The sequence below is a fragment of the Haliotis asinina genome, chromosome 2 (genome assembly GCF_037392515.1).
Source record: "Haliotis asinina isolate JCU_RB_2024 chromosome 2, JCU_Hal_asi_v2, whole genome shotgun sequence".
In the NCBI taxonomy this organism is placed as follows: Eukaryota; Metazoa; Mollusca; class Gastropoda; order Lepetellida; family Haliotidae; genus Haliotis; species Haliotis asinina.
In genome coordinates, this window is record NC_090281.1 from 89,192,358 (window position 1) to 89,215,239 (window position 22,882).

The window sequence follows — 22,882 nt, forward strand, 5'->3', positions numbered from 1 at the left end:
CTCGCATTATACAGACTCTCTGCCTAACACTACAAATCTTCCTCTTTCCTATTTGAATCTTACTCATGGTGAGGTCAGTTGGATGATTGGTACGCGTTAAATGTGTCTATGTATCACAGTGCTTCCTTGTATATTTAAGGCTTAGGTAGCGAGAGACACAACTAGTCTCTCCTCACTCCTCTACCCATAACTGTCACAACCCTCTCTCTCTCTCTCTTTCTTTCTCTCTCTCTCTCTCTATTTGTCTCTCTCTCTCGATATCTCTCGATAGGACATATTTCTAAATGTCAAATACTAAAGTCAAATGCTACATAAAACAAGTGGCTGATACGAGAAATACAAAATGCTCATGATACCATCCAGATATGTTTCAACTGAAATGACTGTGGTTTGGTAATGATCTGAACTTGATAATCCAGTGACTGACATCAGAAAGGTCGATGGTCACAACAGTGAGTGAGTGAGGTGAGTTTTACGCCGCACTCAGCAATATTCCAGCTATATGGCGGCGGTCTGTAAATAATCGAGTCTGGACCAGACAATCCAGTGATCAACAACATGAGCATCGATCTGTACAATTGGGAACCGATGACATGTGTCAACCAAGTCAGCGAGCCTGACCACCCGATCCCGTTAGTCGTCTCTTACGACAAGCTGAGTCGCCTTCTATGGCAAGCATGGGTTGCTGAAGGCCTATTCTACCTCGGGACCTTCACGGGTCGATGGTCACAACAGCCTGACCACCTGACCCCTTGAGTCGCCTCTTACGACAAGCATGAGTTACTGAAAGTGGTGTCTAACCCGGATCTCTATAGGACATATAGTGTCTAGTCACATAGTCATAAGCTGTGAGAGGTGGTACTTTCACAGCAACGTCAGCATCCATGGATGTCCTTCCTAGGCTGTGCACACAAAAACAAACACATTTACAGCAGGTGACAACTGCATAGCCGTAATTTACCAATTTCTATCGACTTAAACACCGACGGGATGAAAGCAATCAACGATACAGAGGACACGAGTACAGTACTGAAATATTTAATACACAGACCTGCAACCTATACATCCCGTAAAGATTCCGGTGGTAAATTGATTACCTTAATCATACAATACTTCCATTGGGTGAGTGAGTTTAATTTTACGCCGCACTCAGCAATATCCCACTGTTTGTAAATAATCTAATCTGCACCAGGTAATTCAGCGATGAACATCATAAGCGTCGATCTACGGGATACAATGACAATACGGGATACAGTCTCAAACAAGTCAGTGAGCCTGACCACCCGATCCCGTTAGCTGCCTCCTACGTCAAGTATGGGTTATTGAGAATGAGTGTATGGGTGAACAAATAAGTACATTTCTTGCATTCGCAATTAATGAGCGTGACTAACGAGCACTTTATTTCGTATATAAATTTCACGTTATTTCTTGTATAGATATATGACGTTATATAGATATGAATATATGATATTCATATAGCGCACATATCCACGCACTAGTGCATGCTCAAGGCGCTGGTATTTTCCCCTCGATCACTGGATGCCAATCTCAACTCCCTGGGGAGTATACAACTGTTGCTGCCACTTGTTCTTGTCCAACGGAGTTCATTGAGGCTCTCTCATCCTAACGAGGTACCCATTCGCACCTGGGTGGACTGGGACACATAGTCACAGTACTTTGTTCAAGTTCACTGCACGTTACTGTACCTGCAACTAGGTATATGCAAGTGTTCACGTGGCCACCATCTGGTCACATACCAACGGATTTGTGGGTTCTTTTAAGTGCACAGGGTTGTGTACTGTACACTAGGGGTTGTGACAACATTGAAAGAGTCTGCACACAAAGCTGACTGAAAGGTTTTTATACCCGCTCAAAGGTGCGCTCGATCCCGACACCTCAACCTCGCTGGATCACTACGCTGGCGCCTTAGCCTTTACAGTTCTTGTAAACATTTGCAAAATTGGTGGGTCCCACGAACAAACATGTATGACATAGACAAACCCAAATAAGGATACATGTGGTGTTCAAACTACAACCGGATTCTGGAAACTGGGACGGATACTGGTTTAGTAACAGTATCTTGAGATATTTGTGAAGTTCTTTTGCAAACATGGTCATGGGAAAATTCAATCTTTTAGACATAAAAATGAAACAATAAAAAAGTTAAACCTAAAACAAACTAACACCGTCATCTCAGCCTCTCTTTAACACCAGCGCATATGCTCTGCATCATGCATCAATTTAGTGACCACTCATAAAACAAAGACACTTGAAGTTTCCCGTAATACTGCGGTGTCTATTGTGGAATATAGTGTCACTTCAACCTACACTTAACTTTATTTCAGGGGTCCTATCATGATGGTGTGTGAGGCATTAGAACAAACGGCTAGGGGATTTAGCAATCAACGCAAATGCCAGTGAACACAACCAGGAAGCTTCTATTATTAATTCATATATCCGAATGAAATTGAGATGTTCTACACAACACAATATGTTTAGCCCGATTTAGATACTTCAGCACGAATCGGAAATAGACTCTTGCCATCGCCAACAATTGTGACCACCGTTTTGTTGCCATTACTGCTCCTACAAGATACAGAAATATAACAGCAAGAATACGTGCCATACATCATAGTTTAAACAGTCAGTGATATGAAATACGCCATCACCAAAGTTGCAGCATATATCATCCTATAAATATGTTTGATTTTAACCACATTGTGAAATGTACTTATGATTTCGATAAACTACAGACTTACGACACTCTGTAATGCCGGTACGAACACTTTGTGGCTCAGGAATCAGGACAAGAAATCCTGAGTGGATATTGAACTTTATATTTACAATGGTCCGGGCCTTGTACCCGTCCATATTTGTTTGTTGCTAAAGCCGCACTCAACAGCACTCTAACTCGTCACGCCGAAGACCATGGTTCAACAACCCACAAGCATATCCGCACAATGTGTGTGTGAAGCCCATCCCTCGTGATATTGCTGGAATATTACTAAAACTGCGTGGAACTAATTCATGTAATACAGCTGACATATGTTATATGTGTCCAACGGTGTACATGTTGGTGTCCTCGAATGGTAGTTCGGATGGTGGTATGACAGTGGACAACGGACGGAAAACAAAGGTCAGTGGTGGAGTTGCTACAACAGGAGGGCAACAGACATTCTATGATGTACTTAGAGGGAAATAGTTGTCAAAGCTGTACAGGGCGATGGTAAACATCGAAGTAACATTTTCAACACCCGAGAACAACAAATTTTGAAATAAACAGGGAGGCAGGATGGTGTTGCAAGAAAACCTGCATTTTGTTCTTCGTGCAAGATAGAAAAAGAGTTACATTGCATGCTAATATAACTCAAACATATGCATTTATAAGACACACATATTTTTTCACCTTCATGAACGGAACTGCATCACAAGTTTATGTTCATCGCAATCACTGCATCACAACGTTACATTTCTGGTTAACGTAATCACTGCATCGCACCGTTTCTGTTCATCGCAATCACTGCATCACAACGTTTCTGTTCATCTTAATCACTGCATCACACCGTTTCTGTTCATCGCAATCACTGCATCACTATACGTTTCTGGTTAACGTAATCACTGCATCACACCGTTTCTGTTCATCGCAATCACTGCATCACAACGTTCCTGTTCATCTTAATCACTGCATCACAACGTTCCTGTTCATCTTAATCACTGCATCACAACGTTCCTGTTCATCGTAATCTTTGCACCATAACCCCTTGTACTTTGTAAAATGATCTGAGAAGTAATATTCTGACTCTCATTTCAGGTGTCTCTCACCCTAATAATGTTGGATACACCTGGCTGTGGTGACACGTACTTATATATTGTTACCTCTATATGCACTGCATAGGTTTCCTTTATGGATTCAGAATATAGATTCACCCATTGCAACAACAAATTCATTCATGTTTCTGATTTTTTTATTGCATTAAAATAACACGAATATGTTAACGTTTCATCTTTGCCAGGTTTGATGTGATGTAGAGTTCGTTTGTCTCAGGTCATTGAGTCTATCTCCCTCGTCTGGCCTGAAACAATAACAGTTGATGTCATTACTGTCGACCACGTGGCTAAGGTGATGTAGAAGAAATGGAAATAGAAAATGAAGAGCTAATTTGTCTGCTATTCTCAACTGGAGGTGGCTGAGTGGGTTAGATCGCAGACTTTGTGTGCTTGCGATTAGGTGCCAGGAGGTGTATACCGCAAAGTACTCAACCCAATAAAAGTACTAGAATCTGCACTTTACTGAGAGGGTATACAACAGATGTAACGATATGAAAAATAGAATGAGTAATTTGTAATGTGTATATCCAATGCAGAAATGAAAATAGACATTGCATCCTGTTTTTGTTGTCGACACTGAGCCTTTGAGTATGTCGTTTTAAGACGACCATGTTATTGATAGATCCGTATATAGGGAATCCGTATACGTTGTACATGCACCTAAAAAATACCTTGTTTACTTTTGAACAGACTGAAAAAGACATGCTGGAAATAGCGCACTGCTGTTATCAGTTGTATCATCCGTCAGTTTTATAAATTGATTCAGAACCAAAAATTTGATTTTAATTAACTTGCTTAACTTTAAAGGATTTGCATTTGGGTAGCCAACAAAAATAATTATGTTTGGCATACCACTTGTATGTTGGTGTTTGTTAAATCTTATGTTTAATTACGCACGTTGTAGACTTATCCTCATGTACGCAAATAATGTAACAGTAGAACTCACCACGCAGTTTTCGCATTCCACACACACCCTACAGATGCTGGAATTCTTGAGAACGTTTGACCGATAGAATGTTGTCACCTGATTGGCTGAAAAAGGCAACGAAGACATTCTACTGTTTCGTAAATATAGCCATGTTGTGTAACGTGCAACATAGCTGATAATGGCTGGTAAACAGCACCGTGTTCTCTGTCATGCAACATATCCATCCTGACAAGTGTTTGAAAAGGCAACAATCACGGCGTTTTAATGCTTTACACTTCAGTATACTTCGGCTTTGTATCAGTAACACACTATATTGTTAGCCTCGTCACAGTGGTGGGTAACTGTCTTGTCAATTAACGCCTTCTTCAAATAGATGACCAAATGAAGTAGAAAGGGCGTGTTTAAATCTTTCAGATCCTATGAGCAAGAATATGCTGCTAACAAAACACGAATCACCGTAGACGCCAATCGTGTGATTCGAACCGATGGTCAACGAACCGACGGTCAACGTAACCTGGCATGACCAAGGGAAATAACTCTAAACATATCATTGTCACACTATATACTTAGACATCGATGACATCGATAACACTTACTGGGCTCATAGTAGTCGTAGACTCTGACCGGGACGGGCTGGGACTTGGCCACAAGACCTGTTCTCTGGAGGGTGACGGACAAACACACGGGTGTGGTCCCTATCTGTGATATCGACAGAAAGGAGTTAGTAATACAAGCTGTGGAACCGTCAAACCGTCAAACCGTCAAACCGTCAAACTGTTTAATATGTGCCCCAGTCGATCAATTGGACATTGTGACATGCAGAGTGGAACTAAGGCATGCAAATCTTGCTTGATGCATTTCGTTTTGGACTCTCACCTAATTTTGCTAGTGCCACATTCATAAGATACCTGTCATCCATGCAACTGAGTTAATTTTGGAAGTACATTTAGAAAACCTTTGGAGGATGTTAGTGGTTAAATATTTACGTTCATAGACATAGGCAACCCTTCCGACAAAAACAGACGTTCACTGAATATTATTATCTCCTTCTCCTTGACGTCTACCCATTTGTTCCAGCGATGATCAGTCTTTGTTACCTATGCCCTGTCGACATCATGGTGTTTTACAATCACCCGCCGTACCAATCGCTGCGTGAAAACCTCTTGGTCGGGGGAACATAAAGAATATTGAAGAGATCATCCCCGCAACCGTTCTTTTTTTTAACGTCAACACGCACGCACGCACGCACGCACGCACACACACCGGAAGCTACTTCTGAAGTTTGCCAGTCGTGATCACAATGTTCACGTCAACGGGATGTAGCAGCATCGACGACGACGAGATCCTCCATCCATACATCCTCGATATCTCCAGGGTATACGTTCCGAAAAGTCTCCACTATACCCTGGACGCATCTACGGGTCCGCCCGATAATTTTATTACCTCCCTTGGCTGGCTCCGCATTCTCACAGTAACCAATCAGCAAGGCCGCCGTTATAACCGAACTTGCCAGTGTCAACAAAGGTAGCAGTTGCTACTGCGAAGGTTTGCTCGCCGTGTGACTCACAATTTGAGGACATCATACAGGCAAATTTATAGGTCCGAAACTTTTTTTAGAAACATGTGCAAGAAATCCATCTACCCCTTTTAGAGAACCTCTGCATGGTTTGTTTGCCAAGTTTAATCGGTTAGAGAATTTGAAAAGCGAAAGTGAGTTGTGACTGGTTCGCTCAACTTCCCAGCGTAGACACCTGATTGGATAAAAAGCCAGCCAAGGGAGGTAATAAAATTATCGGGCCGACCCGTAGATGCGTCTAGTGTATAGTGGAGACTTTTCGGAACGTATACCCTGGAGATATCGAGGATGCCATCCATATTGCCAAACTTATATACTGGACTCTCATTATATCCAATATATATTGAACAGCAAGAGAAAAACAACTCAGTTTTTGTCCAGTGATTAAACAGAAGACATTCACATGGACGCGAATTTTTATGAGATTTCGAATCTTGCATTAATTTTTTGACTCTTCAGTATATTTTCGGATGAGGTGTTGTGCCATATGAAGACTATAGGACAAAGATATCTCACCTCATCAAAATACAGCACCACTTTTTTATTTTCAGTCTCGACTCTCTTCAAAGTTCTTAGTTTTGTAAGTGTGTCAAGCTCTGCCTCGAAACCTGAGGGAACTCCGAGTTCTTGGATGGCCATGCCACTGGTGCCATTTAACAACCACCTAAGACAAATGTCAAACGTAATTCTGATCATCTAAAATGATCTTTGTTTAAGCAGGCAGGCATTTTTATATGTGAAGATATTTTACGATGTGAAGAATGAAAGAAAGATGTGTGTACATGTGATAAGTATGTAAGCATTATTCTACCATGACTTCAGTAAATACTGGATTGTGATTGGTTAATCAAAGTCATTCAGAGGTATATAATCACGTTATATACCTCTGATTTTCCAACACTTTAAGTATTTGTTTAAAATCTGAATAACACGGTTATGGCAGAATGGTTTTAAATCAAATTTAGAGCTATTATAATTTCGTTACACACCTCTGATTTTCCAACACAGTATCTTTATCTCCTAAGTCTCTATCGACAAGATGACATGACGCCAATTCATGACACCAACTAACAGACAAATAACGACACAGTGTTACCCCAAAGAGACTAACGTGTACACACATGACGATAAAAGTGATTTTTTGAAAGACATTTTTTCGAAAATGTGTATCTAGTTTTGAAGCTGTCACGACATTTTGCAAAATGCCAGAGAGCCCAACAATATGTGAGATGGTTAGTCGCAAACTGCCCACTCACTTGGTGCATGTCTGGACTGTGATGGAGTTGATGTCCTCCTTCAACAGCTTCACCGCCACATCAAATGATGGTTCCTCCACCTCAGTCTCAACGTTGAAGAACACGGCGACCTGAACGACAAATAAGAACTCTAAACGTTGGTTGATTTGTCGACTTGCAGTCAGTTATATCCAGTAACCATAGTCTGAACCACCCACTGATTGATATGATGAGCACTGATAAACGTAAGATCAGTATAGGATACGGTGACGTGTATCGAGTAAGTCATAGAGCCTGACCATCCGGTTTAGTCGCCTGATACGACAAGCATATGTTGCTGAAGACCAACTGTAACTCGGTAAATGAATCTAAACACTACAATGTAAGTATGATGTGGATCAAACACATCAAAGAAAACTACACCAGTAAATTATTGACTATAACACTGTCCTGTCCTGTTCGTTGACTATGACGCGGTCATGTCCTGTTCGTCGACTATGACGCGGCCCTGTCTTGTGACGCGATCCTGTCCTGTTCGTTAACTATGACGCGGCCCTGTCCTGTTCGTTAACTATGACGCGGCCCTGTCCTGTTCGTTGACTATGACGCGGCCCTGTCCTGTTCGTTGGCTATGACGCGATCCTGTCCTGTTCGTTGACTATGACGCGGTCATGCCCTGTTCGTTAACTATGACGCGATCCTGTCCTGTTCGTTGACTATGACGCGGTCATGCCCTGTTCGTTAACTATGACGCGATCCTGTCCTGTTCGTTAACTATGACGCGGCCCTGTCCTGTTCGTTAACTATGACGCGATCCTGTCCTGTTCGTTGGCTATGACGCGATCCTGTCCTGTTCGTTAACTATGACGCGATCCTGTCCTGTTCGTTAACTATGACGCGGTCATGCCCTGTTCGTTAACTATGACGCGATCCTGTCCTGTTCGTTAACTATGACGCAGTCCTGTCCTGTTCGTTGGCTATGACGCGATCCTGTCCTGTTCGTTAACTATGACGCAGTCATGCCCTGTTCGTTAACTATGACGCGGTCATGTCCTGTTCGTTGACTATGACGCAGTCATGCCCTGTTCGTTAACTATGACGCGATCCTGTCCTGTTCGTTAACTATGACGCGATCCTGTCCTGTTCGTTAACTATGACGCAGTCATGCCCTGTTCGTTGACTATGACGCGATCCTGTCCTGTTCGTTGACTATGACGCAGTCCTGTCCTGTTCGTTAACTATGACGCGGCCTGTCCTGTTCGTTGACTATGACGCAGTCATGCCCTGTTCGTTAACTATGACGCGATCCTGTCCTGTTCGTTAACTATGACGCGGCCCTGTCCTGTTCGTTGACTATGACGCGATCCTGTCCTGTTCGTTAACTATGACGCAGTCATGCCCTGTTCGTTAACTATGACGCGGCCCTGTCCTGTTCGTTAACTATGACGCAGTCATGCCCTGTTCGTTAACTATGACACGGTCATGTCCTGTTCGTTAACTATGACGCAGTCATGCCCTGTTCGTTAACTATGACGCGATCCTGTCCTGTTCGTTAACTATGACGCGGCCCTGTCCTGTTCGTTGACTATGACGCGATCCTGTCCTGTTCGTTAACTATGACGCGATCCTGCCCTGTTCGTTAACTATGACACGGTCATGTCCTGTTCGTTGACTATGACGCGGCCCTGTCCTGTTCGTTAACTATGACGCAGTCATGCCCTGTTCGTTAACTATGACACGGTCATGTCCTTTTCGTTGACTATGACGCAGTCATGCCCTGTTCGTTAACTATGACGCGATCCTGTCCTGTTCGTTAACTATGACGCGATCCTGTCCTGTTCGTTGACTATGACGCGATCATGTCCTGTTCGTTGACTATGACGCGGTCCTGTCCTGTTCGTTGACAATGACGCAGTCATGCCCTGTTCGTTGTCAATAACGCGGTCCTCTGTTTGTTGAGTTTGGCACCAATATACATCTTACAGAATAGTAGCCAGGCCTTCAGTGCGAGGACAAAAACACCTTCTCCATGATGCTATCACACATACTGTAATGTGAACGAAACATGAAAACGAAAACTTCACGAGATGATATGTACTGCATTCTGGACTTACGGTCTCGACGGAACAGTCTTTCTACGACTAACAATCACAACAACTATTATGCTTATAAACTTTAACTACCATTGTCACACCTAAGCTACAGCGGCGCGCCCTCACCACCGATACCGGGCACAGTTCTCAGAAACCTAGTCTTGTCATGGAAGATGATACGTGATGCACAGGCTCGAAGACGTTAATGGCCACTTATATATAAAATGAATAGTGTTGACATTGTATGTTGTGTTCTAAAATACACATACCTCAACAAGGGCGATGCCGTTCCCTGTGGCATCAACACTGACGCTATCGGGAACGGATGGTAGCTGGAGAAAAGAAGGAAATAGGACATACGTGAAGAGCTGACATACGGAATGAAAAAGAAGACAATGAAAAAGATATGTAGATGGCAGTCAACGGGCTGTGAATGTATATATTGTAGCAGTGAATAATCCGTCAATAATTCCCACCCCGAAATACTAAAAAAGTGCCTGATAAAACACGCCATCTTTATATTTATACTGAAAAAAACCCTGGCCATAACTGATGTAGAGTAGGGGACGGAATAGCGTTCACCAGTCATACGGATGAACATAAAAATGACTGTCCGGTATGTTTAGGCCGAACCTGGGAAGCATATGGTTTGATTTGGCACTGTGAAAGCTCCTTTCTGAGAGGAGGGTGCTTCAAATATCGTAAATAAATGAACCAAATCAAGATCTGCTAAACACAAAACATCAATTCAAAATGAACTTAAAAATGAATAAATAATAAACTATAAATAACTCATTTTCAGTGCGCAGCTTTGAATGAACACTGTATCTTGTGAGTTAGTAAGACCTTGTAGAGTTCCTTTTTCCACTTTGTTGCAAGTTTTATTTTCGATATGTAGTAACTTCAGTGATGACACATTTTCAAAATGCCACAGTATAAGAACCTGAGGCTATTTCATTGGGCGATACAGACAATCATGTGACTTTGGAATGCGGAACTACTTTTTCCAGTCTGTACTTTTTACTACGGGTACAATGTTTACTACAACATCAATTAAGCTTGTTTCCTCCGCCTGACACATTTATCAACACTATTAAACACTAGATTTTAACACATAACACATATTACAATCGATACTGTGTCGTGTTTTACATAATTATATATTTGTCAGAATTTGTCTGTTTTGAATTGGCGCTAGATTTTCAGTCCTGCAACAGCTCCTGTCAGCGCGCAACGACCTTGACCTTGCCGTACTTGCATTCATACGCTTCCAAGCTATATATAGATTGCCTTCACCATTTGAATTGCCGGTAAATACTGCTATTTGTAATTAATACCTTCTGAGGAGTAGAAAATAACAAAGAAATTAACACACTTGCGTAGATATCGTACTGACAGACAGACAGACAGATTTATTCAAGTGACAGGCCTTGGGCCCATAATACATACATTTTGCTCATAAATATAAATATGCTGAGTTGGTGTGTGGGTCAGTGTTTCCATCCTTAATATGAATACATATAAAAGGATTCACTAAGCATGGTAGAGACATTACTATATACCAGCACTAACTGCAAAGCTAGGTGCTTATGGATTAACAGTGATGGCTCTCGTTTTCCATACTTTACATAAACACATATGGTATCAGCAATAGCTGAAAAAACCCACAACACCCAGCCACCATCACCACCCACCCTCAATACTTATGGATTAATAATGCAAACTCTCGCATACTTTACGTAGATACCCACAATGCAATGTAGAGGCATTACTGTGCCAGGTGTAACTGCTAGGCTAAATGCTTATGGGTTAATGGTGTTGACTTTCCATACCTTATACAAATATAAACCTACACTATGCAAGGTAAAAACATTGCGTGATGTCAGTAAATCCACCATATCTTGAGACACATAATGAGATGTAACATAAGGCACAAGCGGGTATACATATTTTCATAGGTTTCACAGATAAACAGTACATGCAGCTCAACTTCAATAAAATATTTGTCCTTACATTTACAGAAGAGACAAACCCTATCCTTTAATTCTTTCTTGTTATATCTACCGGTTTCTATGGCAAGATCAAAATCATCGAAATCTAGCCAGTGAGCATTGTAAGTAATAAGGGACATCACCTAACAAATATAATTCTACATTTAGCAGCGATTTAAACTGTCTATAGTAATTACACTTGGAAAAAGTGCTTAAACTCGAAGTCCATGACTGCTGCAAATTATCTGATAGTCTTTGCCTGAACAAAGAAATGGAAGATTTTATGCAACCAACCTGTTGGGAAACCCAGACAAAACCAAACCCGAATCTAAACAGAATCTCTCAAATGCGTGTGAACCAAGTAGCACGGCCTTCATTATCGAGGGACATAAGCATCTGATAACACTGATTTTGTAACCTACTAGGAGGTAAAGTAATGAAATTAACCTTCATTCAAGTTTGATCGCAAATGTTTTCTAAGGTAAAGATCTTTTGCTGCAGTTCCAAACAAGAACTACCTACTGAGGACACATCATCCGCAGACATGAGAAGACTTAGGTTATCATATGTCTGGGAAATGAAGACACCTCTCCCACGCATTCTTGCATTATTTTTTCTAATTTGTTCATAAAAGTATAAAGATCTGAGGACTCAATATACAGCCTTGACGAGTGCCAATATTTCAACTGAAATACTCGGAAATTCCATCTGGCATTCTCACACATGCACAAAGTTTTGCATACATCGACAAAATTACACGAATAAACGTTCCACTAATACCAACTTCAGACAGACTGTTCAGGAGTACATCATGTCTTATTGAGTCAAACGCTCACACCCTTTTCCATTCACTTTTGTTGTAAATACACGACACCTATGCTAGGGTATTACTCTCTATGTACATACATAGTACAGTAATGCATTTGAAATACTGACAGTTATTGATTGAAACTGTCAATCAAGCGACTTGTAATTCAAAGGAAGAGTATTTCGACGTACCCAAATTCAAATGTTGGATAACAGAAATGCATTTCAAGACAGTATTCTGTGTTTTGATCAACTAAGTGTATCACCTATAGGTTGAGAGTATGCGGGTGCACATTCTCGTGTCTGTTCTCACCTCAACATTCTGGAGCACGAGTGCGTTGTCCTGGTTGACGAAGAACTGATGACTGAAGTTGCCACTGTTCACAGTCACCTGGATGTCGAAGTTTTTGGAGTACGCCATCTTGGCGAATTCAGACAGAGCCTGCAGAGCCACGACCGTGTCCTGAAAGAATAATATGTTCTACGATATTAAAATTGTGTGTTGCTAAAAAAAACAGTTCAAACCCGGATGTAAGTTACATATTGTATCAGTACTTTTGAAACATGTTAACACTATATATAAAATACCTATTTGACCTGACACTGATAAAATGAAATTGAGGACGTCCTGCTCACAAATTCTATAGAAAAAACAAGGCTTGGTACTGGAGATCTTATGCACTGATTACATATCTAAGTACTTATGACTAAGTCGGTACCTGAGTGGATGCAAAACCACCATAAGGATTACGCTGTGATGTTAACCACTTCATGACGCTCAAACCACCATTAAAGTCACCCCTCTCGGCGAATGTCAGCAGGGCGTATGACGTCATCTCGATGTCGATAGCATTTTGGGGTGATGGGGGCTTCCAGTAACGGCGGGATGTAGACACGGTAGTTTCGGGGCGGTGCCAGTGCTTCATTCCATCTACAAAGGTTTGTCAGTTACCTTTCAGCAATATCACAGCGTCCTATACAATATACTCAAGGCCACATTGAAATAGACGCTTACCACCAATAACCAAGATGGTACCCCGCAAATGACTTGCTGGGTATGCCTAACAGAAACACTGTGGGCCACATCGTGGGTGGACAGTTTAGTGTGTCAGAAAATCCACACTGAAGTCCCTTCACAGGTCAAATACCTGGAAAGGACTGGGACTCAACGAATTATTAAAGGAACCAAGCAAAATGAAAACAGGTGAAATGTGGTCTGGAAAATGGCGATCCCTACCCCTCACAATGGCATGAGAGTTCAATGTGTCAAACAGATCGTTGGCTTTGGTGCTGCCAGCAAGTTGCAGGGCATACGTCATAATGGCCAGAGCGTAGTCATCTGTTGGCGTCTGATTCTCAAGGAACTGGACAGCCTTAATTGTTGCCTCACGAATCTGCTGTTGGACATCCTGTGTCATAAAAGCAAATTAGTTCCATGAACGGCATGTGTTAGACAAGATGTTTGTTTACTGTGAATTGTATTCTGAAGTACAGAATATATTTAGGTTTTCCCCAGAAAGGAACGAACTGGCCCTCAGTAACGTATGACTGTTACAGTTGACTGACATAAATTGATAGCCTGGGTCTGTAAATGTTGGTACTTAAAGACTTAGATATCAGTTCTATGTTCAGCCACTAACACGCCCTGACGTGACTATTAACGTTGAATACCTCTGACTTCAGTGTTGAGAAGAGCCATTCATTTATGCACTCACTTACACATGATGATACATGACATATGGCATACCCGTGGAAGGTCGTCGTTCTCGAGAAGGGCGATAAGGACATAAGCCGTCAGTGGTGCCCCTTTTCCAGCTCCTCCCTGCATAACACAATAGAGCATGCCGCGGAGTCTGTGCTTGTTTATGGCGAGAACGTGGTAACCCGTAGGGTCAAAAAAGGCGCTGTAGCAGCCTGGTCAAACTTCATCTAAGACTATTACAAGGCATTCCATACAGGATTCATTCGAGTCTTGACAGTGTGTCTGATTGTTTGCATGAACTATAGGGTACGATATTAAACATAAGAATACTGCAGGTTTAGCTGATATAATGAAGTTTATTGATGAATGCAAGTATTGATAAAAGCTGACTGTATGCTGATGAGAGAGGGTGAACTTCCGTATCTGTTTTATGTAATATCAACATTGCCAAACTTATTTTGATACGAGCATATGAGGTCATTTGTTCATCCTGAAAAATAATTTACAACGATTAATAAATTATTATGAGGTATATTATGATTAATCTCGGTAGATCCAAAGTATTAGTCATTTCCGAAGCCCTGAAAGTTAACTGCCTCTCCACTCACTGCCATGGATTTATGGAGGACAGTCCCCGGTTCCGGGAATGAACCATCCGCATCCTGTCTAAATATCATCCAGTTGATGGCTTTGGTAAGAACTGTATCGTCGATGAAGATGTATGGTTTAGCCTGGTGGAACGTCTTCACAACGAACGCTGTCAACCTGGAAACAGAGTCATCGTGTCATTCCCCAACTCTGCTCATTGCATACGTTTCTATTTCGTCTTCCACAACTCTGACATTGGGTTCTCATACTGTCTACGTAAACCTAGCCCCAGTGTTATTCGTTACACTACTACGCTGGGTCTAAAATAACTTAGTAGGAGGTCGCGTCGGGTAACTTTTGAGCGACAGTCCAATCAAATGCGAAACGGATTTAATCAATCAGACAAAGGCCACTGCTTAAGGTCTGGTGGGACTTACAAAATCTCTCAACAAACGAAAATCCGCACAGCACACTGACATTTGACCAGCAGCATATATACGCATTTTAGGTTCTGTTGATATGGTTACCATTAGCTTATAAGCTGACATCCTTGAATATTGCCAAATATGCTATTTTCAGCCATTGTTTATTCACTGTTGTGGCGTGATCCATGTGCATCACCCGGAAGCCATCTGATTGTTGGGAAAATAGTATTCGGAATTGTTCGGGTATAAACCTTGTGTGGGTGAAAATTCAAAAGGCATCATGATGTGTGAATGTTTACTTTCGCGATTTGGTAAGTTGTGCTCTGATTGATCAATCTTAAAGGTTACCTGACGCTAAAATCCTACTAAAATCTTACACCCAGTGCAGGAGTGTAACGACCAACTGGGGCTAAGTTTACCATATCAACCTACAAAACTCACCACATGCTGCCAGAAGGATCCCTGTCGCCAAAAGCACTGAAGGAGCCATCTATGTGCTGGTAGGTCAGCTCTCTCTGGTATCCTGGGGGAGATGAGTGACATGATTCAGTGACAAGATACAATACACAAATTGGGAAAAACAGCAAATGACACGACCCTTTTCCAACCAATCTTTGACATGTAACAGTAGAGAGAAAAAAATTGAATGACTCTTCACCAATTTATCCAAAGTAGTTAACTAATAATATTAAGCAATGATTACATATTTCTGTATGATACGATGTGTGTGAGTGTGATAGAAAGTGTTACTACAATGAATGGCATGTACATGTAATGCCGACAACATATGTTCATAATGTCAGGAACATACCCAATTCCATGTACTTGATTGCCTTGTCTGTAACGTCTCCCGTCAGTTGATTTGTTGCTGTCAGATAGTTGGTGACAAACACGTCCGGGGCCAGCCCCAGCATCGTCTGCTCGCCACATCCGGTTGGCAGGCGCAGGAGACTGTCCAGACCATTCACAGTTGGGCCCATGAGGTCGCCTATGGGACGAGGTAATATTGTTTCACCGAAAGTCAAATACGTTATTACTGTGTCGGACTACTTTCTGAGTTTCAAAGACGTCCATGAAGTTTCATTTTCTTTCTATTTTAATTTTTCAATAATAAAACAAGAAATTGTTCATGTTTCTAACGAAAGTATTTTTAAGTAGGCGCGTTAATGCAGTTTCTAGTGAATATAGTGAATACAATATGTTGTTATATAATGTTTTTACATAATTATGAAATATAAATTTGAAACCAAAAGCATATAGATACGAAAAAGGAATCACACAAGCGATCCACGAGAGTTACATTCGCAGTTAATATGAAGTGACCAGAATGTATGAATTTCATAACAAACACACCGATGTCACATGGGCATGAATCAGTTAGGAGATGCCATACGTTCTAAAGAAACGATGCTACATACCAACTGTGGTGATCCTAGCTCTTAGTGACCCTGGGACCACATTCTGGGGCAGAGTGATGGGCACAGATTTGGAGAAGGTGGTGGCCTCTTTCAGGTCAATCAGGAGAGGAACATTGTACTCTTTTGGTGTCCCTTCAGGCTGAAGAGAAATTGTGAATACATAAAGGAAAACTGCTTTCTTTCGTGTTCGTTCAGGCTGAAGGGAGATTGTATTTAGGTAGAGGAACATCTTAATATTAAAAAGACATTGTGAATACAGTATTTTACCTACATTCTGTTACTACAGGATGAGGAGGGAAAAGTCATTATGAAAATAAGTATATATTGTACTCATTAGGAGGACAGAAGAATGAATGAAAATGTTTCGATGTTTCTTTACCTCGACCAGGAGCTGTCTCTTGACGGCGTCAGCTGCGAGAGTTGATCGTGCAGAGACGGTCAGGTCGATCTTACCAAGGGTCAGTGGTACGATGGGGAAATATACAGAGGTGGCACCCCCTGCCTTCACCTGGATTACAAAAATAATAGCAAGACTGATCTAATGCCATAATTCTGTAACGTCAAGAAACCAATAGATATGTGATTATAGTCAACGGGATTCGGTGAATTAGTGAAATGATTCACCAATGTAAAGTAACTGTTTAAACCTGTTTAATTATATTATTGGTTACACGACTCGGGAAATACTGAGTTTACAAGGGTCTTAAAGTCCCCTACACCCATTCAAAACACCGTGTAACGAATCTATTACCCTTTGCAGCAACATTTAACAGAAAACATTTTGGCAGAAAACGTTTCGTCACGAGTTTTCGTGAACAATCATAAAGGGAGATAAGTCGGGTTGATTTAGTTTTCAACAAACATGATCGAATTGTAGGTTTTGTTACACAAGCGAAACAGAAACAATTTATATTTACGATATATCTATTGACACAAATAAATAAGAAATTATGGCAACAATTCTGTTTATACTCATAATTGTAATCATCAAACGTAATTTTTAGATGCGATCAGCTCCATTTGAGGTCACGGTCATTCGTGCAGCCCGTGTGGTGTGACAGATGTGACGGGGATGTACGAACCCATTAACCAATTAGAAATCAAGAATATTTTAAGGGTAATAAATTGCAATACATGTACAATACCCACGGCATAACAAACTGTTTGCAACATGTGTTATTAATTATACCGCTATCTGCCCTCACTCACGCTAACAACATCGACTGCTTACCTGGACCGTCTGACTCTGATCTTCCGATTCTGTTCGTTCACGTCTGTTCCCACGGACAACGACATTCCTGTATTCCGCGGACTTGGGAAGAGTCACAACAGCCTAAATAGATGTTGTGTGTATTGAACCCGACTGCATCACACAAGCTTTGGAGCAAAATATCAACACTAGACACGATACCCTTCAGGCCCCCCTAAGTAATTGAAGGAATTACAGCAAATTTGAAGGGATTGTATCTCAAATGTAAACAAACGCAGCCCACTCGCGAAACAATTGCAGCGATATCGGTAATTTAGCGGTAATAACAGAAATACATCGGCCCTATCGGGAGCAATGTCGGTAATACTGGAAACACGATCGGCCATCTTCGGAGATTTTTCGGTCGCGAGCGGAAACTCACGCAGCAAAACATGGCGTCGTTGGAAGAAGCACCCGTCTCGGTGAGATTTGTTTTTAGTTTCTACTATTACATTTTTATACTTATCCATCTTTGACCACCCGTGTTGAATGCGTTTAGGTATGAGGTGTTGTCGGGGCAATAGCTTATGTTTTTAGGAAAAGATAGTCACTCTAGGTGAGCGTCACAAGTCATGCCCCTGTAGTTTGTTTACATCTGAACATCGAAGTCGTGCCGATGATTACGAACGTGCGCCAGATATAACATCATTTTTTTTGTAAAATGTGTTTAAATTTGTCAATTGCACTTCGTAGCAAGAAACATTATGTCTCATAAACTTCTTCATGGCGCACGTTCATGATGTTCGTAATCATCGGCACGACGTCGATGTTCAGATGTAAACAATCTCCAGGGGCATGACTTGTGACACTCTTCTGCAGTGACAATCTTTTCCTAAAAACATAAGCTATTGCCCGACAACACCTCATACCTAAAAGCATTCAACACGGGTGGTCAAAGATGGATAAGTATAAAAATGTAATAGTAGGAACTAAAAACAAATCTCACCGAGACGGGTGCTTCTTCCAACGACGCCATGTTTTGCTGCGTGAGTTTCCGCTCGCGACCGAAAAATCTCCGAAGATGGCCGATCGTGTTTCCAGTATTACCGACATTGCTCCCGATAGGGCCGATGTATTTCTGTTACTACCGCTAAACTACCGATATCGCTGCAATTGTTTCGCGAGTGGGCTGCGTTTATTTACATTTGAGATGCAATTCCTTCAAATTTGCTGTAATTCCTTCAATTACTTAGGGGGGCCTGACCCTTTATCTTTATCGACAAATATTTGCAAAGTTATGTGATACAACAGTCACGTACTTGACACCACCTGTGCATTTTGGGCAGTACAAGCAGTCGGACAGCGAATTAGGCAAAGTGTTCGCAGGTAATGCCTGGGTGTGGGTGCTCAAACTGATGCCTAAATATCAGACAACCACAGTCATGAACAACTCAACCAGCATAACCGCGTACACTTGTACTGCGGTCATGGCATACAGTGTAGAAATTGACAAAGAAAGGCCCATCCAAAAGATGAAAGGATCCCATTCAAAATTCCATTAGCCTAGAGCAATTATTGTCTGGAACTTGGAAAAAAACTGCCATCACGTCATATCCACTACTCACGTCGACGTCCTGGGTGAGGTAGTTGAAGACGATGGCCTGGAGAGCCAGCTGTTCCCCTCGGGTCACGGAGTACGGCAGGTTGAGGCTCACGAAGAAGGGGCGAAATACGCGGATCTGAACACAACACATGGGTAGGATGTAAATACGTTATTAAATGAGATTCAGAACATTATCACTTCTTGGGGGGACAAAGAGTTCCACACTGTCGCATGTCACGGACACAAAAGCCAAACACTTGGAACAGTCGTATTTACTTAAGCGTATTGTGGATTGTATTTAGTCTTGTCCCTGCGTGTTATCGTGATGGGGAAAAATTGCAACCGTCGTGTATTTAGAAAACGACACGTTCAGGGCATGAGGCAGAAACCTGAAAGCCAGAAACAAAACTACTGACGGAGATATTAGGTTTTAAAAGATTCTTGGAGGCGTACATTAGTGACCTACCTTGGCTGAGGTGGGTGCAATTCCCAGGCCGCTCTGAGTGTTGACGGCGAAGGCGCTGGCCACCCAAGACGTGATGGTGTCTGGTACTGTTGTTGAGATGACGGCTTTACCGTCGTCACTGTGGTATGTAATTGTGACAAAATAAGCAGTAGGGGTGCTATCTGCTTTCGACCACTCTCAATCAAAAACTTCCTGCTCCCTCATAATGAACAATGTGTCCAGGTGAAAATGACGTCTTATACTAAAAAAATCGGTCGTGACTAGGAAAGGTTTTATCCATTAACTGTTGGTTTTCTCCAATATATTTTTTCAGTTGTAGTTGTCGACCAGGGCCTAGATTTTCGTAGCTCTCTTAGTGCTAAGACAATGTTAATGTATGTCAATTACGATTATCTTAGTGCTAAGAGAACTTCAAAACACTAGGCCCAGTACTACATTCACTTAATTAACGTTAACAAAAACAACACACGGTAACGCTTCCATTTCCAACATTTACCCCACTGTCTGGTTTTGCCATAACCATGTTTCTGGAAATTCTGTTCTGATTCGTTCCACTTCTTTCAGCCCATCAGCTGAAGTAATTCCTGCATTCTGTCCAACAACAGCAGGTCTTGGTTCTGCTCCTCTGGGACCGTTCCCGCCGCTCCCAGGACGTCTAGCAGCCCCACGGCCCCCAGCGAAGCCAAATTCACAATACTGACAGCCATCTGGATGACGAAGGGTGGGACGAATTATGGAATATTAATTTCACATGTAAATGAAAACTGCAAGGACAGTTGATAAAGCTGTTTACGTCTAAGCATCCGATATCTAAGCTTGCATGTATGTTTACACATAGGTTCGCATATCTTGTCATGATTTCACAATGCCATTTAGAAAGTGGTCAAATGTAACATGTGTCATATTTATGATTGCACTTTCTTAGCAAAGTACAAGTTCTAGCTTGTTCGAATCCCGGATGGGACTCAACGAAAAACGTACTAGAATTTGTACTTTACTAAGAAAGTGAAATCCCAAGTATGACATATGTTATAGTATTTTGTCATGTCTGTTCGCTAGTTGGCATGCTGGCACGCATGTAGGTTGTCTTTAAAAGTCATGTTATTTATGCTGGTGTGCATGCATGCATTTGTGTGCTCGTGTGTGTGAGTTGATTTGTCTGTTTCTATGTGTTTCTAGGCTGGTATGAAGATCCGTCGGTATATACATGTGCCTCATTTATTGCTTTGCATAATGAATTGTATCCATTTGAACTTGACTCGAGGGTGGAAACGTGTTTTCTCCGAAGTATGAAGGTTTCTATTCTACACTATGCAGAAACCGTTCCTTTCTAGACTGTTTCCTAGTGTCGAATGAACCGCTTCCCCAACACCTATCTTAAGCGTTATCTCATGCTAAACTGAGATACATTTATGTATTCTGTTTCGTTACAGTATACTTCAAAATTCAACTCAATATCCTCTAAACGATAAAGAACTCAGCAGGACTTACAGTATCTTTGATGTTGGTATACAAGTGCGTCTGTCATCACGGCAACTCTCGAGTTCTGGAATAAAGTGGACATGCGAAACAGTTTAAGCCCCGGGGAATATATATCCCCATTTCTGTTTCATGTTAAAACGTTTTCGTTCAACACAAAATCACTCGCTGAACTGGTAACATTTTGAAGTTACCAGATCTGATGTCTGGCTGGGGTTTGGGCTTATTTCATACACTGCCAATTGACATCCTTTGGTAATGGGTATTTTGTGGAAAGGTGAGGATCCTGCCTCGCGATGAGCAGGCGTATGGTTTCCCATAAAAATACACATCACCATTCATATTCTTTGAAGGACATGTGTTATATCGACAGTGCTCGTTTAATGTTTTGGTTTTGCTAAAGAAACAGAATCACCTGATACTTTGTCAATGGTTGCCTTATGTATAAAATTGGTGAGATTTCATCACCAACTTCTATTATTAGAAGTGACAATCACGGGGCTAAGGGGCGGTGTAGCCTTGCGTTTCGCTCGTCACGCCGAATGCCCGGATTCAAACCCAAAGGAATATAATATGTGAAGCCCATTTCTGATGTCACGTGACCTCCTACCACACAAAATGATGGACGAGGCATAGGGAGGCGGCCGGGCCCCAACAGTCGACACCCACTCCCCAGGTGCTACTACTTCCTCATGTGTTAAACAATTGCCTATCCTTATTTGGAATATAGACGGTTTAAGGTCAAAAATTAATGACAAAGGATGTATTGATTTCTTATTGAAATTCGACATAGTATGTCTCTTGGAAACATTTCTTGATAAAGAGATAAATATCCCCCGACTATCTGCTTATGATGTTTATGTTGCAAATGCTCGTAGACTAGCTAGTGCGGGTAGACTATCAGGCGGTGTTTACATGCTAATTCATAAATCTATTGCTAAACACTGCCTACACTTGAACCTAGGTATACCAAATGTCATTGGCATCAGACTAGATAAATCTTTGACAAGAATGAGTAAGGACCTTGTACTGCTAGGAATGTATATACCCCCCACTGGCTCTCCCTTCTACCTCACCACAGATCACCTGACAGCCTTAGACGAGGTAGAACAGTGGCTCACACACAACGCAGACGGCAGCTTTGAGACTGTAATGTGCGGAGACCTTAACGCACGGGTCGGGCTTAGTAACAACCCCCCTGAGACAGTTGACCAGCCGGGGATCGACAGAGCAGCGTTTCCCGAGGAGGAAAGTGTACCTCTCGATACGAGAAGCTCATGTGATTTAGCTGTAAATACCTTAGGGAGAAAATTACTTGACCTCTGTTTTACTCATAATTTGTACATATGTAATGGTAGATGCGCGGGAGATAGGGAGGGGAACTTTACTTATATATCAGAAGCTGGTTCGAGCGTTATTGACTATTTCATTGCATCTGTAATTATTCATTTACATTGTGAATACTTAACGGTGCACTCGAGAGTTGAATCGAAGCACATGCCTGTTAGTCTGATGTTAAACTTTGATGCAGATGTGACTGCACCTGTAGATAGC

The 22,882-nt window shown here is 41.8% G+C and overlaps 1 protein-coding gene across 1 annotated transcript in view; it reads right to left on the reverse strand.

Annotated features, from left to right (window-relative positions):
* Nucleotides 1-3,947: 3,947 nt before the first annotated feature.
* The window catches only part of LOC137272981 (CD109 antigen-like), a 41,937-nt gene continuing 23,002 nt past the window's right edge, over nt 3,948-22,882 (reverse strand). The window contains exons 18-37 of the mRNA XM_067805419.1: nt 21,341-21,395; nt 20,346-20,556; nt 19,850-19,967; nt 19,406-19,519; nt 17,823-17,924; nt 16,971-17,099; nt 16,592-16,730; nt 15,985-16,161; nt 15,615-15,696; nt 14,769-14,925; nt 14,206-14,280; nt 13,696-13,867; nt 13,178-13,389; nt 12,772-12,921; nt 9,930-9,992; nt 7,589-7,698; nt 6,849-6,996; nt 5,353-5,455; nt 4,775-4,860; nt 3,948-4,073 (exon numbers count right to left, since the gene is read on the reverse strand). Coding sequence (XP_067661520.1) covers nt 4,056-4,073; nt 4,775-4,860; nt 5,353-5,455; nt 6,849-6,996; nt 7,589-7,698; nt 9,930-9,992; nt 12,772-12,921; nt 13,178-13,389; nt 13,696-13,867; nt 14,206-14,280; nt 14,769-14,925; nt 15,615-15,696; nt 15,985-16,161; nt 16,592-16,730; nt 16,971-17,099; nt 17,823-17,924; nt 19,406-19,519; nt 19,850-19,967; nt 20,346-20,556; nt 21,341-21,395 — 2,421 coding nt within the window. The 3' untranslated portion in view covers nt 3,948-4,055. The remainder of the gene's footprint in view (nt 4,074-4,774; nt 4,861-5,352; nt 5,456-6,848; nt 6,997-7,588; nt 7,699-9,929; nt 9,993-12,771; nt 12,922-13,177; nt 13,390-13,695; nt 13,868-14,205; nt 14,281-14,768; nt 14,926-15,614; nt 15,697-15,984; nt 16,162-16,591; nt 16,731-16,970; nt 17,100-17,822; nt 17,925-19,405; nt 19,520-19,849; nt 19,968-20,345; nt 20,557-21,340; nt 21,396-22,882) is intronic.